General features: G+C 42.3%; 1 protein-coding gene across 16 annotated transcripts in view; it reads right to left on the reverse strand.

Annotated features, from left to right (window-relative positions):
- The window catches only part of cacna1g (calcium channel, voltage-dependent, T type, alpha 1G subunit), a 351,728-nt gene that overhangs the window by 47,865 nt on the left and 286,283 nt on the right, over positions 1-17,580 (reverse strand). For 13 of the 16 annotated variants that reach the window (XM_037754983.1, XM_037754992.1, XM_037754991.1 and 10 more), the window contains 3 exons: positions 12,757-12,908; positions 6,001-6,110; positions 2,552-2,682 (listed from right to left, as the gene is read on the reverse strand). In XM_037754983.1, coding sequence (XP_037610911.1) covers positions 2,552-2,682; positions 6,001-6,110; positions 12,757-12,908 — 393 coding nt within the window. The remainder of the gene's footprint in view (positions 1-2,551; positions 2,683-6,000; positions 6,111-12,756; positions 12,909-17,580) is intronic. The other 3 variants (XM_037754990.1, XM_037754984.1, XM_037754988.1) reach the window with 1 other exon arrangement.

The raw sequence follows: 17,580 nt of genomic DNA on the forward strand, positions 1-17,580 counted from the left end.
AAAAACTGTCATGGCAATTTTCAAAGGGGTCCCTTTGACCTCTGACCTCAAGATATGTCAAGGTTCTATGGGTACCCACGAGTCTCCCCTTCACAGACATGCCCACTTTATGATAATCACATGCAGTTTGGGGCAAGTCATAGTCAAGTCAGCACACTGACACACTGACAGCTGTTGTTGCCTGTTGAGCTGCAGTTTGCCATGTTATGATCTGAGCATATTTCTTATGCTAAATGCAGTACCTGTGAGGGTTTCTGGACAATATTTGTCATTGTTTTGTGTTGTTGATTGATTTCCAATAATAAATATATACATACATTTGCATAAAGCAGCATATTTGCCCACTCCCATGTTGATAAGTGTATTTAATACTTGACAAATCTCCCTTTAAGGTACATTTTAAACTGATAGAAAATGTGCGATTAATTTGCGATTAACTGGACAATCATGTGATTAATCGAGATTAAATATTTGAATCGATTAACAGCCCTAGTACAAAACAAACAAGATTTAAACTGGTAGGCAGATTTTTTTTAACCTTTGGGCTCGCTGTTTCCCCCCTGCTTCCAGTCTTTGTGCTAAACTAAGCTAATTGGCTGTTGTTGGCGTTACCCTCATAATTACCATACAGACATGAGCAACCCTGTCTCCTACAAAATTACGTTCCCATACAACTAAACTGCATTCTCAATTATGTTTCGAGGGAAACACATTTTCTCCCGGATTATGGTTGGATTACGCGGGGGAGACCGTAGCTTTGGTCTCCAGGACCGGAGTCTCTGCTGTACTCTGCTCCTCTGCCTGCCTTCACTCATACATCACGCTCTTTTGCTCCACTCTCACGTGCATGCCGCTCACTCCACACTGCAGAAGAGTTAGTTTAGCTCTGAGAATATCTAGTGAATGTACATTGGAATTTTGTGCAGAAATAACTGCAGCAGCTCCTCCAGACCAACAGAGGTTTCCCGTGTCTTGTGAAGTGACGGGGCTCCGCAGAGAGAAACGTTATCGTCTCCGACCAAAACTCCGGTGTCTCCCCTGTTCCCTCCAGCCGCGGTCGGGAGGCTGAGGCAGGAAAAGCCAACACTAGGATCAGCATTGATTCATGGAGAGACCTTCGTCTGGTCAGCTAACATTACTGCCAAGCAGCTGAAATATAGAGTGATATTGTGCTTTTAGCTGACGTGTGTCGCCTCACTGTTTTGAACGATGCTCGTTCATATCTATGTAGAGCGAGCACAAGTGCGAGCAACAGGACGCTGACTTTCGTTGACTTAACGGCCACAGGGGTTGCCGTTAACAAGCAATTTCTGATTCTTACAACAGTTTCTTTAAGTTCCTTGTTTTTCTTTTTTCATTTTCTCTTAAGCAAAGGAGCTAAATAGGATGGTGAAAAAATATAATATACTAACAATTGAGACAGCTATTGTCTATTGCATCTTAAATAGAATCAAAGTTGTAAAAATCTGAATGTGGAAACTGTGAAAGAAGTTCAGCTTTAAACAACAGAAGATGGAACTTGCACGTCCACATTGGCGAGCAAAGTTAAAATGTGATTACAATGGAGCCAGTGTGTAAACGATACAGTCTGAACATGTCGATGCCAGATAGAAAGGAGCCAACCGCTGCACCCAGCCAAATCACCGTGTCAAACGAGCACACGTTGCACATGAGAGCGTGTGTTTGTGCCTGGCCTTCGGTGTGACGGTAATCAATGACGACTTCCATGCTACTTCTTTTATTACACGTTCAGTAATCAGACGAAACAGATGAGCTTCCCCTCCTGCCTGTCTTATCTCCTCTTTCTGCCGGGTCTCCTCTCCTCTCCTCTCCCTCCCGTTTCCTCCCCTCCGACCTTCTCTTATCTTTAATTACCTGGACAGCAATCAGCCCGAAGCACACCGGCAGTTTTGCTTTTCCCCTTTCTCTTCTTCCCTCCTGCCAAATCCACCCCGTCTCTTTAACTTCCCAACTCCTCCGCCCATTAACACCACTTATTCTCATTCCAGATATACTGTATGTCTCTCTCGCCCATCGACATACCTTTCCTCCGTTCCTTTATCTCCTCCATCTCAACTTTTTTTCACTCTGACATCAATTGCTCCTCATTCCAACTTCTTATAATCTGTTTTCAGGTCAGAAGTTAATCATCATCCCTGCCTCCTCCTTACATTTCTCCCCTTTCCTCTCATTTATTCCCTCCATACCAAGTCTCAGTTTCTCGCAGCTTAATTCACTTACTGTGACAATGTGTCACCCCCCACCCTCAGCCATCATTCCTCATCTCTCCCATTTCTTTGTCTCTGTAACTCTTTAACTCTCTGCTCCTTCGCAGTGTTTGTCAGCTTACTGTGTTTCTCTGTGCCATCTGGTCGACTCACACCCTGCCCGAACCCTGCTGAGACCTGCCATGCAGAAACGATAAAGACGGGAGTCCCAGGGACGTGGCTGTTTTACAAGGAATCTTAGAAGTGTGAAAGAAAGAGAGAGAGAGTGTGGATGTGTCTATGAGAGTGTGTGTGGATGGATGGATGCGCAGGGGGATTCATACCTCGTGCGATCCTCAGCACTCTCATGATGCGGATAATGGTGGGGTTGATGGGCAGCGAGTTGCCATCGATCTCCTCCAGAGTGATGCCCATGATGGACAACAGCACGATGGCCAGATCCAGCTGGTTCCACCTACACAAACACACAAACACCCATCAGTCCCTAACACTGACCTACATCTATTGCTGATATGTCCGATTCAAATTTAAATGAACGTTAGCTTCCACGGCCGCTTAGTGTTGTGACCGCGGGGGGGAGGAGGAGCGGCTGCCACGGTAGGCTACCAGACGTCTTCCCTTCAAAATCTAACGTTGCGGCTAGGGATGCACCGATGCCACTTTTTCCAGACCGAGTACAAGTACTCGCCGATACCGAGTACCGATACGAGTACTTCTTTGTGCCAAAAGACCCTCGTTAACAGCCAGCTGGAGGGTGTGAGCGACACACGGCAGGCTGGGGAGTCCCGCATACGAGGCGGTGCGGCGCGACCGGCTCTAGGTCGGCTTGGAAAGGCTCAGGGCGAAGGTGGCTCGCGGCCGCACCTTTACAGCCCTCCCCGCCCGGACCTTGCCGCACTGTGGACAAAGGGCTCGCTGCGCCCTCTCTCCCCGCCGGGGGCGGCCCCCTGCTCCCTATGCAACCACGTCGTGCCGCCAGATCAGGGCTCGTCCCACGTAAAAGTCGCCAGGGGTCTGCGCACCACCGTAAAGTGGTATCTTTCCCGTTGTATCGGAGCCGTTTTGCGAGTACAAGTACATGAGCACAGTATCGGACCCGATACTGGTATCCCGATACATCGCATCTCTGTGATGACGTTGCACAGAAACCCGTCTATAATGTGTTAATTAGTGACTTTGATAGGAGCTGGTAGGAGGATTTTGCTACCTTCGTACAGAGCCAGGCTAGCTGTTTCCCCCGTTTCCAATCTGTGTGCTAAGCTAAGCTAACCGTCTACTGGCTCTAAAGTTCTTGTTTCGGTAGAGACGTGAGAGTGGTATCGATCTTCTCATGTTATCTTTAGGACAGCTAACAATGTATTTCCCTAAAATGTTCAACTGTTTATTTAAGCAATATTACTGCATGTCGATTTAACACATCAGACTTTTTGTCATGTATAGAACGATGAAGTCCTGTGTTTTACTAATCAGGTGTCTCCACAGTCCTTCATCGGTCTCGTCACTCATTCAGCGCAACAAACAGAAGCTATGCGTTAATCTATGCTATATTTCGGTGAAGGTATTACTGCTTTAAAACATACGAATTATATGGTTGGACAATGGAGAAGTGCTGAAATGCTGGTTTGATTAGTTCTTATGTACATCTTGAAATTTTTCTTCTGCTGTGAAAGCTTGTCACTAGAATTCAATATACTGTAACTGACAGGAACCCGAGCCGCCGACAGCTGCAGTGCTTTGAAGGTGCGAACAGCAAGCGTTTTACAACCTTTCAAGCCTTCAGGGGTGAGTGTTTGACACACACAGTTAACTTATCACATAAACTTTAAATTTAGAGAAAAGTTTATTGGAATCATTGAGAGTGTGCAGAGTATTTGTTTAGTGTTATGAAGCAGATTAAAAAAGCAGCAACGGTATCATTTCATTTTAGTACATCATAACGACAGATATGGTAAACTCGGATCAGGAGTCAGCAGGGTTCTCTCTTTCCCAGGTACTATAAATACTATGATAAATTGGAATTAATTTGTGATTAATCGTGATTCACTATGGACAATCATGTGATTAATCACGAATAAATATTTTAATTGATTGACAGCCCTGGTTTAAAAACCAAAGAATCGCCAAATAGCTGCATTTAATTTCTTTTTGCTAACGAGAGCAGACATCTTTTCCTGCTGGAGTTAGGGCTACATGGGAAATCACGTACTATAGGCTAAAGCGTCAGACGTACGCTGCGTGTTGTTCCTTTTTTTTTGCTACGCTACAACAATGTGGCGAAGCAGAAGAGAAAGCGAGAGAAAAAGAGAAAGACAGAGACTGAATATAGTGCAAAATTCAGTTGCATAACTGAATATCGTTCTGTTATCTTGGACACGTGAGGACCATTATCCTGGCCAACCAATATTGTGTTAAACGATAATCTCGTCATATTGCCCGAGCCTAGTGTGTGGTCTTACTAATCAGGTTTGTCAATGTCCATTGTTTCTTGAGTCTACTCCGTAGTGTATCGCTCACATCCTCATTTAGATACTCAAAGTGTGAATCAACACCAGAAAATCCGCTTAGAATCCAATGACATTTTCAAATTAATCCTGGGGGGTCTTGGCTAAATGTTGTGTTTGTGTGTACCTGAGTGTGACTGTAACAGTATGTGTATTGTGGTAATATCAAACTGGACCACTGCCAAATGCAAAAAAGGATAATGTTCTACTCTGGCAATGGGAACGGACATCATGGAGCCCCTTGGTGGTCAGCACTGGTCCAAAAAACATGACGCCTCCACTGAGGTGTGTTAGTGTGTGTATTCACGCGTGTGTGTGATGTGTGGTTGTATATGTTGTGATTGTGTTTGTGTGTTATTGTGCGGTTTTCGGCGGGAGGCCAGGGATTTCAAAGCGATGAAATCATCTGAGGGCAGCGTGTTTTATGGGCGTTTAACGAGGCCGTTTGTATTCATACAGGCCTCTCTGAGAACCGTCCACTGGAGCACCTTAGAAAAAGCTCATTTAAGCTCTCCGAAAAGCTGCCTCAGATTTTCCACATGACTCAGAGGTTAAAGAACGGCACCTTTAACCACCGCTGCGTTACAATATCACGTCCACTAAAATGTCAAAACCCTTAAACTGGGAGGCAAATGTTTATTCAGAATTTTCTGTCTGATCTGTGTTGAAGCTGTTTGACAAAGGTCATTACGTCACTTAAAGGAGACATATCATGCTCATTTTCAGGTTCATATTTGTATTTTGGGTTTCTACTAGAACACGTTTACATACTTTAATGTTTAAAAAAAACTTTATTTTCCTCATACTGTCTGCTTGAATATACCTGTATTCACCCTCTGTCTGAAACGCTCCGTTTTAGTACATTTCAGTGGAATTGCAATGGAATTGTGTTGCTAGGCAACAGCTTGGGTCCATGTTTACTTCCTGTCAGTTGATGTCATTCACATACACTGCAACAGGAAATAAACTGGGATACATTTAGAATGTTTACATTTAAAACTTTGAAATGGTCTAAATATTGCAGATTCATGACATCACAAATGGACAGAAATCCTGACGGCTTGTTTCAAATGCTCAGTTTCTGAATACGGGCTGTGTGAATTTCTCTGAGGATTAAGTGTTTAGATACTTTAAATTTATTTATTTATTTTATTATTTATTTCAATTTATATAGAACATAAACGTGCTTTATAATATAAAAGCCATTAAAATGTCACTTTTTTATAATATGGGACTTTTAAGGTGAGCGTGGCAGTTATTTAAATACTCACTTGTCCTTGAAGAAGCGTCGGAAGCCGAAAGCCACCAGCTTGAAGATCGACTCCAGAACAAAGATGATGGTGAAGACGTAGTTGCAGATCTTCAATGCCTTTTCCAACTCCTGAGGATGCCAGAGAGAGAAAGAAATATTAAGATTAATATACTGCACAAGTATCCATCTTAACAAGTCAGTAAACCTAGCATTAAATGTTCTGTTATCTTAGCAGAGCAAGCCGTGGGTTTTCATTGCCTCACTTAATGAAATGTGCTGAAACTGCACTGAAAACCAATGAAATGATCTCATCCTATTGCATTTTTTTTTCACTTTTTTAGAAGGAACATGATTTTTCAATGTGTGAGTCAGTTATACTAAATGGATTGCTATGGTGGATATTTTTACCTCCGCCAAGGCCCGAAAGGCCTAGGAAGGAGGGTATGTTTTCACCGGCGTTGTTTTTCTTGTTGGTTTGTTTGTTGGTTTGTTGGTTTGTTTGTTTGTTTGTTTGTTTGTCTGTTAGCAGGATTACTCCAAAAGTCCGTGATGGATTTTATATATTATATAGATATTCCAGACCATGGTCCGGATTTCAGAATTTTTTTAAGGATTTCGATCAGCCAGAACATTAAAAGGTCCCATATTATGCTTTATTATTATTAAATATTCTTGTATTTTATGTTTCGACTAAAACACGTTTACATGCTGTAATGTTAAAAAAACTTTATTTTCCTCATACTGTCTGCCGCTCCGTTTTAGCGCATTTTGACGGAATTGCAACAGCTTGGGTCCATGTGTACTTCCTGTCAGCTGATGACATTCACATACACTGCAACCAGGAATAAACTGGGACACCTTTAGAATTTTTACGTTTGAAATTGTGTCAAGGGTCTAAATATTGTATATTTGTGACATCACGAATGGGCAGAAATCCTGATAGCTTGTTTCAAATGCAGAGTTTTTCTGAATACGGGCTGTGTGTATTTCCCTGTGGATTGAGTGTTTCGATACTTTCACAGTATTCATATAGGACTTAAGCCTGCTTTATAATAAAAAAAACATGAAAATCTCACTTTTTTATAATATGGGACCTTTAAAGGGACTGTTTGTAACTTCTTACATGTATAAATCACCCAGGTCCATGTCCCATGCGCGCTCGCATATGCGCGCTTGTGTGTGGCCACGCTGTTCAGACTCAGACTCCAAAAAAAACTAAACGGAAGCACCAAAACCTCTTGGTTGTATCTAGTGAAGCCCGTCTGTTAAACAGTGTTGGCCGCGGTGGGAGGATGCGGGGGAGACCTTAGCTTTGGTCTCCAGGACCGGAGTCTCTGCTGTAGTCTGCTCCTCTGCCTGCCTGCTTGCCTTCACTCAGCTCGCTCCACTTCACGTGCATGCGCGCACACTACATTCTGCAGAAGACTTCGTAGCTCTGAGAATATGTCGTGAATGTACAGTGGATGTTTGTGCAGAAATAAATGCTGCAGCTCCTCCAGACCAACAGAAGTTTTCCGTGTCTTGTGAAGTGACGAGTCTCCGCAGCGAGAAATGTTATCGTCTCCGACCGGGTGCCGGTGTCTCCCTCCGGCCGCAGTCGGGAGGCTGAGGCAGGAAAAGCCTACACTACGATCAGCATTGATTCATGAAGAGACCTTCGTCTGGTCAGCTAACATTACTGCCAAGCAGCTGAAATATAGAGTGATATTGTGGTTTTATCTGACGTGTGTCGCCTCACTGTTTTGAGTGATGCTCGTTCATGTCTATTTAGAGCGAGAAAGCGTGAGCCCGACACCGACTTTTGTTGACTTAACGGCCACAGGTGTCGCTGTTAACAAGCATTTCTGAATCTTACAAACAGTCCCTTTAAGACCTCTGGGTATAACACATGCACAGTGTAACTGATGACGTGTTGATGACACATGACCTTGCCTCTTTCCTTCAGAGAGAGAGACAGAGAGAGAGCGGGGGAGGGGGGGTTCACATTAGACTCCGTGAAATTACAGTTGAGTTGGACCAAAGCACAGTTTGGTGATTGTTGGAAAGAGTAACGACGACGGTTTAGGTGAATTTTACTTTGTTTCTGTCCAGTTTGAATGAAGTGTTTTACGATGCTCCGCTACGTACAGCTGATCTCAACATAAACAAAAAATACACATGGATGGTGGCGCAAGCTGAAAGGAGAGGGGGGGTGGGCAATCGTACTCGGCATCTTGGTGGAGGTCTGCGCTCTCCGAGTGCCATTCTAGTTGCTATGTAAATATAATTTTTTTCGGCATTTACAGTCTTCAAGGTCCTGATTGTAAACTCTGTCCCCTTCTCCAGAATTAGCCATTCCATTAATAGATCCCTCACATCGTCCGTTCCCTCCCCTCATTCTCCCTGAAAAGGCTATTAGGATCAAAGTGTCCATTTTTTGCCTGTGGGAGAATTCACAGTGCCCATCTGCATGTAAAAACTGACCTTTAGCAGCGAGACAGGGAGAAAAAACTGGCGGTCGATGGGGATTTCACTAAATCCTCACTGGTGGCAATTCATCGACTGGCAGCTAGTTCCAGTTTCAATGTCTTAACTCCACTATTTTCTATTCTACCCAACAACATAGTCTACAACACAATCTTTTATTCTAACCAAAGACCTTGTGTTCTACCTGGAGACACTCTATTCTACCAAAACAACAGTTAATTAACTGCACTGTATAATCATTTGCTACAAATGGTCAATTCATTGACATCTCTGACTTAAATGCCCTCTATTCTACCCAACAACCCTCTATTGTACCTATAGACTTCCCTTTATTCTACAAAACAACCCTCTATTGTGCTTAAATACTTCCCTCTATTCTACCCAACAACCCTCAATTGTACATATAGACTTCCCTTTATTCTACAAAACAACCCTCTATTGTGCTTAAATACTTCCCTCTATTCTACCCAACAACCCTCTATTATACCTATAATATTCTACCCTATAACCTTCTATTACACCTATAGACTTTCTAGTCAACCAAACAACCTTCTATTGTAACTATAGACTCTCTATTCAACCCAACAACCTTATATTGTATTCAAAGACTTTCTATTCTACCCAACAGCCTTCTTTTGTACCTATAGACTTTCTATTCTATCCAACAGCCTTTTATTGTACCAATAGACTTTCTATCCTACCTAACAACCTATTGTACATATTGACGTTCTATGCTACCCAACAACCTTCTATTGTACCTATAGACTTTCTATTCTACCCAACAGCCTTCTATTGTACCTATAGACTTTCTATTCTACCCAACAACCTTATATTGTATATAAAGACTTTCTATTCCACCCAACAGCCTTCTATTGTACCTATAGACTTTCTATTCTACCCAACAGCCTTCTATTGTACCTATAGACTTTCTATCCTACCCAACAACCTATTGTACATATTGACGTTGTATGCTACCCAACAACCTTCTATTGTAAATATAGACTTTCTATTCTACCCAACAGCCTTCTTTTGTACCTATAGACTTTCTATCCTACCCAACAACCTATTGTACATATTGACGTTCTATGCTACCCAACAACCTTCTATTGTAAATATAGACTTTCTATTCTACCCAACAGCCTTCTATTGTACCTATAGACTTTCTATCCTACCCAACAACCTATTGTACATATTGACGTTCTATGCTACCCAATAACCTTCTATTGTACCTATAGACTTTCTATTCTACCCAACAGCCTTCTATTGTACCTATAGACTTTCTATTCTACCCAACAACCTTATATTGTATCTAAAGACTTTCTATTCCACCCAACAGCCTTCTATTGTACCTATAGACTTTCTATTCTATCCAACAGCCTTTTATTGTACCAATAGACTTTCTATCCTACCCAACAACCTATTGTACCTATTGACGTTCTATGCTACCCAACAACCTTCTATTGTAACTATAGACTTTCTATTCAACCCAACAACCTTCTATTGTACCTATAGACTTTCTATTCTACCCAACAGCCTTATATTGTAGTTATAGACTTTCAACAACCACGCATTCTGTAAAAAACGTTTACTCTACCAAAAGTTCTATTCTTCCCCAGGACAATTCCACTGTTCAATACTTCATATGTCTTTAACCTTTACTACCTCCCACTCGACCCCATTCCCATCTACCATGCCAAACTACCTCCTAATCTCTAATCCCTATAGCCCCTCACTGTATTCTTCTTAAATCTTCTTCTCCTGGTTCCTCTCTCCTTTATGCTGTATCTTTTTGTCTCTTTTACTCTTTTGGCATTTTGTTAAATACCATCTCCCCGTAGCTATCTTGTTCTACCTCCACGTCAGGGTTCTGATAAGTTCGGAGCAGGTGGCCAACAATACGTTGAAGTGATAGAAATATATTTCAAATATGACTGGAAGACAAATCCCAGCTGGAACAGTTTCCTAGTGGCGATAAAATATGGGCTATAAATCCACAAGTATCCATAGCAGACCTCCGTATGGTATACATATGATTTGTATTACCTTTTGGGTGTACCAGATGGGCGGAATTTATGGTACCCCAGGTTACCTTAAATTTTTGCAGTTTGAAGCATTATTTTAAACCCTTTTAACATGTATTTCTCTCTATTATGACTGTGTAATAATCTCATATTTTTTTGTTTTGACCTTTTCTTAGTAGGCTTTTACAATTCTTATATTTTTTTCATTTCTTTTTCTGTTGACCTGATCCCTTTCTCACCTTTGTTTAAAGAACTAGTAACGGTATTTTGAAAGGTTATATTTGTATTATTATTGGCATTTTATTACCATTGGCGCAGCTTGTATACCTGACTATCTTAAATCTCGTGAAACCGTAAACCTGGTGTTCCAGGGCGATTATAACTAATATTCCTGTGACATTAAGTTTTAAAGACCAATGGAGATACTGATATTTATCAGACGGCAAATATTCTGTGCCTATTTTTTTAAATTTAGAATTTTTATGCCAAAAAAATCTAAAACGTTTTCCAGAATTAAGTATTTTCTCCTGAATTTGATCTGTGGCATGGTGGAAATGCCTTTGAAACAGTTAGAACCAGACACTAAAACTGAACTGTAACACAGGATAGAATCAATTCACTTTTCGGTCGGTGTAAGACAGACGCAGTGTGCAAACAAACTGTATTGTATCTATCATACCAAATCTAAATGTCACAAAGTCTAATATGAGATTGCAATGAGTAACCAATAAAGCCTCGGACACACCAGGAACGTCAGGAGCGTGTGGCTGCTGCGTTTCCTGTTGTTTTTTATTTCAGCGTCCGTGTTAACAGGTTAGAGCAGGCACACTGCCCGCCTGTGACGCGCGTCAAGATTACTACAGTTTCGATGTCTATCTGTAGAATATGTTACAGAAATGAAAAAAAAGTAAAGACTTATTTTTAAATCAACACTTCCTGCTTTCATTTCAAAATAAAAGCCCTCAAGCGTTTTTTCTATGGACAGCATTCCTTCATTTGTTACCCATACTTTTATTCTGAAATATGAGCAGTGTTGGAAATATATCATGAAGAATAATATGGCAAATGCTTAAACTATTATGTTACGAGTTCAGTGGGTTGAAGATGTTTAGACTAGAATTAGAAGATGAATACTGTGGCGTCTGAGGGACGTCTCGTGCAGAGTCTCAAGGGTGAGACGGCATAAACATATTTTTGTGTAGATAGAACAGTCTCAAGGACTCAGCCTTAGGGAAGAAACAGATAGGGGGGAGAGGACAGAATGATATGACCAGTAGACAGCGTTGTCTAAGGATGGAGTCAGATAATAGGAAGGTCAGATATTGTGGAAAAGTACTACAGTGATATTGTGGAAAAGTACTAAGACGGATCAAAACCCTGCCCTCTTCAGAGAATGCTTGTTGCTGTGTATAAAAGCAAATGTAAAGAAAAGCTCGGGGTTCATTCACTGCGAACTGAAAACTGTATTACATGTTATCAGGGACACATTGATGAATCCAGAACTTCTGTAATAACTCTTTGCAACTTTGATGAATATATCTGCGGAATAAATTGATACTGATTTAACCTAATTTGCAATCTTTTATGATTTTAACTCTGAGCTTGCAGCTGCCTAGAAGATAAACCAACACGCATGAAGGTGACGATTCCCTGAGGGGAATTCCTTCAGCAGTCAGTGCTGTGGAACATGCAGTGACTTGGAGAGCTCCATGAATTGATAAAGTATGGGGTTTAAATCAACACTTCCTGCTTTCATTTCAAAATAAAAGCCCACAAGCATTTTTCCTTGGACAGAATTCCTTCATTTGTTAACCCGAGGCTTTTATTCTGAAATATGTGCCGGACAGTGTTCTAGAACATGCAGTTACTTGGAGAGCTCCATGAATGAATATAGTATGGAATTTTAATTGTGGATTATTACGATTATTTAAGAATTACCACACATTTCTTTACCTTTCTCGGTCTAAAATAAATATAAATGATATTTATAATGAAATTAAATGGCCATTAAAAGGCAAACTCTATGTAGAAAGAAAGGGCTGACAGCAGTAGCTGCAGCAGCAGAAACGCAGCAGACACGCAGCTGAAACGCAGCTGGTGTGAACACCCGACGCGTGAACCACGCAGCCACCACGCTACGCAGCCGCCACGTGCTCCTGACGTTCCTGGTGTGTCCGAGGCTTAAGACAAACTCTAGGATACATTTGCAATTATTATTCAAGCGCAGGTATGAACAGTTGAAGACAAAGAGCCCATCATGACCCCCACCTCCCCCCCCCTGATCTGACCTTGGACTGCTGGTCGTGCTCCATGGACATGGTGATGACGTTGAGCCCTATGATGATGGTGATGAACAGGTCCAGGTAGTGGCTGGTGCACAGCTTGTGGATGAGCAGGCGAGTGGGGGAGTAATCGGAGTAGTAGGGCTTACTCTGAGCTTCTGTTGGAAGTGGGAAGTAGTGGGGGGGGAGGGTTGCAGGGGGGGGGGGGGGGGGGGTAATGAGGAAGAGTAGGAGGAGGAGGGGGGGTGGCGTTCAAAAAGTGAGATAGGAGATAATATACTGGGAAACTGTACAGTAGACCTGCTGTGTTGAGGACTGGAGCCGCCTGCTTTAAAAAAGAAAGTGGTTAGTGAAACACGACAACACCCTCTTGTCACTCAAGATGGTTGACTCACATTAAGAATAAGAGATATATAAAGAGAGATGTGAAGAGATTAAGGAAGGCAGATCAGATAATGGACAGAGGGAAAGAGAGACTTTAGCCAAGCCCTCCTGTAGTCTGGAGTCATGACTAATCAAATCAAATCTGCTCTCCTCTGATCAACAATTGTTTAAATTAACTCTCCCCTGAGTGAGTGCGATGGGAGATAAACAGCATTGCTCAATGGGTGTGTGCATGAGAGACTCTGTGGAGGAGGCTGCTCTCAGGATATTTTCAGTCTGGAGATTTGGCCATCTCTCCCTCTGTCTCTCTGATCATCATGTGATTCAGCCTTTCCTTATTTCTTTCACTTCTCTCATCTCAGGAAAAGAAGATAACACAGGAGAAAAAGTTTTCCCAACACTCATCCATCACACCTCTTTCCTCCATCCAGAGAGGATGGATGGGCAGGGAGTCAGGATGAGGAAGAGAGAGAGGAAGCTTGCACTATCTATCACCTTATCACTCCATCAGTGAAGGAGAGGCTCTAGGTCACACAGCAAAGGGAGCGACACACACTCAAAAAGGCAAACGTCCTTTGGGAGTTGTGAGCTCTCCCTCTCAGCCCAATTAGCCCAGGTGTGCTGCTGCTGCTGTTGGGGCTGCAGCTGTGCTGGGCTGGAACCATTCCCACAGGGTGTGCAGCATGTGTGTGTGTGCCTAGAGGTTTCCCTATCGTATCGGAGAAACTTCCCAGACAATAGATCAGGGAATAAGACAGGAGAGTTGAGTAAGCAGAATACCCATCCATTCCTGATGTTAAATATATATCTTCATCTTTTGGGATTGAAATGCATCTCTTGAGATATAAACCCTATCAGGTGCGCACTTAACTATCAATGGACAGCACAGAATACTCACTGGGAAAGCCTGGTACCTCGGACTTGTATTCTTGTGCTTTCTTTTTTACTTAAAGGTCCCATATTATGTTCATTTTCAGGATCATACTTGTATTTTGTGTTTCTACTAGAACATTTTTACATGCTGTAATTTTCAAAACCCTTTATTTTACTCATACTGTCTCCTTTAAAATGCTTGTATTCACCCTCTGTTTTAAATGCTCTGTTTTAGCGCATTTCGACGGAATTGCGATGAAATTGCAACAGAATTGCGTTGCTAGGAAACAGCTTGGGTCCATGTGTACTTCCTGTCATCTGATGACATTAACATACACTGCAAACAGGAATAAACTGGGACACATTTAGAATGTTTACGTTTAAATCTGCGTAAAGGGTCTAAATATTGCATATTCGTGACATCACAAATGAACAGAAATCCTGACAGCTTGTTTGAAATGCAGAGTTTCTGAATGCGGGCTGTGTGTATTTCCCTGTGGATTGAGCGTTTCGATACTTTCACAGTATTTATATAGGACTTAAGCCTGCTTTATAATAAAAAAACATGAAAATCTCACTTTTTTATAATATGGGACCTTTAAGAATAAAGACCTGTCTGAAATGAATGACTGAATTGAGCACTGCAAGTTTAGAGAGTTGTCGAGGTTTTGGCAGAGGTCTGCACTGCTGCTGAGCTTCAAGTTAATTATTCTATATTTGTGTTCAGGGTCATCTTTGCTGAAAGCTAATTTTGCGCCTGCTGGTAATTATTGATATTGACAACAGGGGAGATGAACCTGAATACTGGCGCTACCGGCAGAACCACGGGGCAGCCGGTGTTGGAGTCCGACTGCTCCCGAACTCCTACGGAGATGTGCGTGCCAGAAAGTGACAATAACATGGCTTCTGGCGTGCTTTGTCTGGCTTTTCAAATAAATGCACTAAAACAGGATGACATATTCAAGTCGCCTGCTTTGCTTTTCAGCACCTCAGGTCCTGGAATTGGGTCTGCAGCGACACTTCCTCATCTTGTCAAGAGCGTTTTTTTAAAAAATGAGGCTATGCTTTTTGACATTTCGCCGTGTGGCCCCACCGAGAAGACAGTGATGAAGCAGGTTTAAAGCGTTTTGGGTATGTCTGGTCTTTGAATCGGGGCAGTCGGGTATTGATCCCTTGTGGGATGCAACAAATCTATCGGTTCATTCACCAGGATTTCCTATTTACGAGATCCTCCATCATCTTTTGATGATTATTTTTTTGCTCTGTTCTACTTACTGTCTAGCAGGTGCACGGAGAGCCACGCTCACACACAACAGCAGTCCCTTTTGTTTCACCTCCTCCTCTATACTCCCTCGTTCATTTTTCTCTTCCTAGCATATAGTATATCTGCTTCCCCATCTAAGTTCCCATACAGAGAAACACAGGGCCAAGAAAATATAGTATGGGATAGCTGAAGTGAGTTGGTTCACTTCCTCCCTAAGAAAGTAATTTCAGGAAGTAAGTAAGCATTGCCCTTAATATTATGGACGGGGCAAAGAGGGCAAGACCGAACAAGACGTAAGGGAATAAAGTCGAAGGAATGGAAGGCAAGAGAGAGACAGAAACCTTTTGGCTAAAGCTCAACTAGTCTCCAGAGGAGAGGAAGGGAAACGAAGCGAGGGGAAGAAAAGGTGAAAGTTTAGAAAGCCAAATTACACCGCTGCTCCAATTCTACCGTTCTCGCTTCCGCTGCTCTTTTCTCCTCCTCCTCAGAGAAAAGAGCAGAACTGCTCTTAATGAGGAACGGAGTTGATGCTTGCTCCATGCCGGCATCGGATTTTTTTTTAATTTTTTGAGTAAGGTAGCAACAGATGTGAAAGAGATTCAGTGGAATGAAGAAATGATTTAGATCCCCTTTCTGTTCTCTTCATTCCTCTCTCCCCTCCTTCACTGATATCCAGCATCCTCTCTCAGCTCTGGCGTCATTTTGACAGGGAAGGAGGATGGGTGCAAAGCCGGTTGTACATTGTACAGGTCACAATGCCTGCTCTCTGCATCTCCATCCTCATATTTCACACCCATTCTGTGTACAGATAACAGACCATCCAGGACAATCATCTCATGGGGATTTAGATCTCATTATAACTGCAGCATATACAATTTATGGAATCAGTAATGAAGGTATTTTTTTTTTTATTTTGTGACCCAAACAGAATATATTTTGTTTTCTCATTCTTATCAAAAACAAACTTGGCTGTCCATGTTGGATCTCGACAAATACTTCTGTTACACTTTTATGGTCGATATCCACAGGATCTTGCTGTGTCGCGGCTCCGTTGTTGTTGTCGCCGGAGATGATCCGCTGCCATTCTAACCGGCGTTGACCGGAGGGTCTCACTCTCGGCTCTTTTTTTTTTCCACTTATATTTTTACTGGTCTATTTTTGTCAAAGAAGTTTTCATCTCTGATGCTTGGAAGGACGGAGGGCCAAAATTCAGAGAAAAATATGCATTTACTGACAAAGGCCCCTCTATATACACTAGGCGTGGGTCAGTCCGATAATTAAACTGAGTAAAGTACAGCCACAAAGCATCTGTTATCACCGCTAAATGAGCTGCAAAAATATATTGTACAACACAAAAAAAATTAAAACTATATTAGAAATGTGACTGATGAAGAACAGACGCTCCGCTTCTGAAATGTTTCCTGTGGAGACAGAAACGGCGACGGAGCCGTGGCTGAACCGCAGCCGCAACTGGAATGCAAAAGCAGCTGGATCCTGTGGACATTCGGTTTTAGGTTTAATTGACTGACTGTAAGGAGATCTAAAAACCCCCGCTGAGAATCTGCCTGAGGTCCAACAAACAACAAGAAGTAAAAGGACTTTGTTAGAAAAAGCAAAAGACATAAATAATTCCCTGTCCAAAAACAACCCCAAGAGCCTTATTCCTCTTTTTTGCTTTCCAGTGTACTCACCTTTCCCTTTTGTGGACGCCTACTCACAACTCACCTTTATGGGGGGAGAATGTTAAAGGGGACATATCATGCTCATTTTCAGGTTAATAGTTGTATTTGGTTTTTCTACTAGAACATGTTTACATGCTTTAATGTTCAAAAAACACATTTTTCTCATACTGTCTGTCTGAATATACCTGTATTCACCCTCTGTCTGAAACGCTCCATTTTAGTGCTTCTTTAAAAGGCCCTGACACACCGAGACGACGGTCAAAGGTTGAACAGTTTGTGGTTGTCGATGAGCGTCCATTGGCACAGTTTTTACGGTGTGTCCCGCATCGTCGGCTCTAGCCCTGCCCGTGTCTCAGTTTTTTTCGCCTGATTCAACATGTTGAATCGGCGGCGGAGCCCGTCGGTGAGAGAAATCACTCTGATTGGCTGTTCAGCTAAAACGAATCAGTGCACGAGAAGATAAACGGAAAGTGAGGAAAGCAAGCCGCCGAGTAAAGTCAATAGGAAAAACACAGAAGGCTCTTCTCATCTTTCATCTTCACCTCATCTGATCATTCCAACACATGGATGTTTTCACAACGACATGGCCATCAGAAATGAAGCTAAGCGGTGAGTGAGAGCGGTGTG

The sequence above is a fragment of the Sebastes umbrosus genome, chromosome 20 (genome assembly GCF_015220745.1).
Source record: "Sebastes umbrosus isolate fSebUmb1 chromosome 20, fSebUmb1.pri, whole genome shotgun sequence".
NCBI lineage: Eukaryota > Metazoa > Chordata > Actinopteri > Perciformes > Sebastidae > Sebastes > Sebastes umbrosus.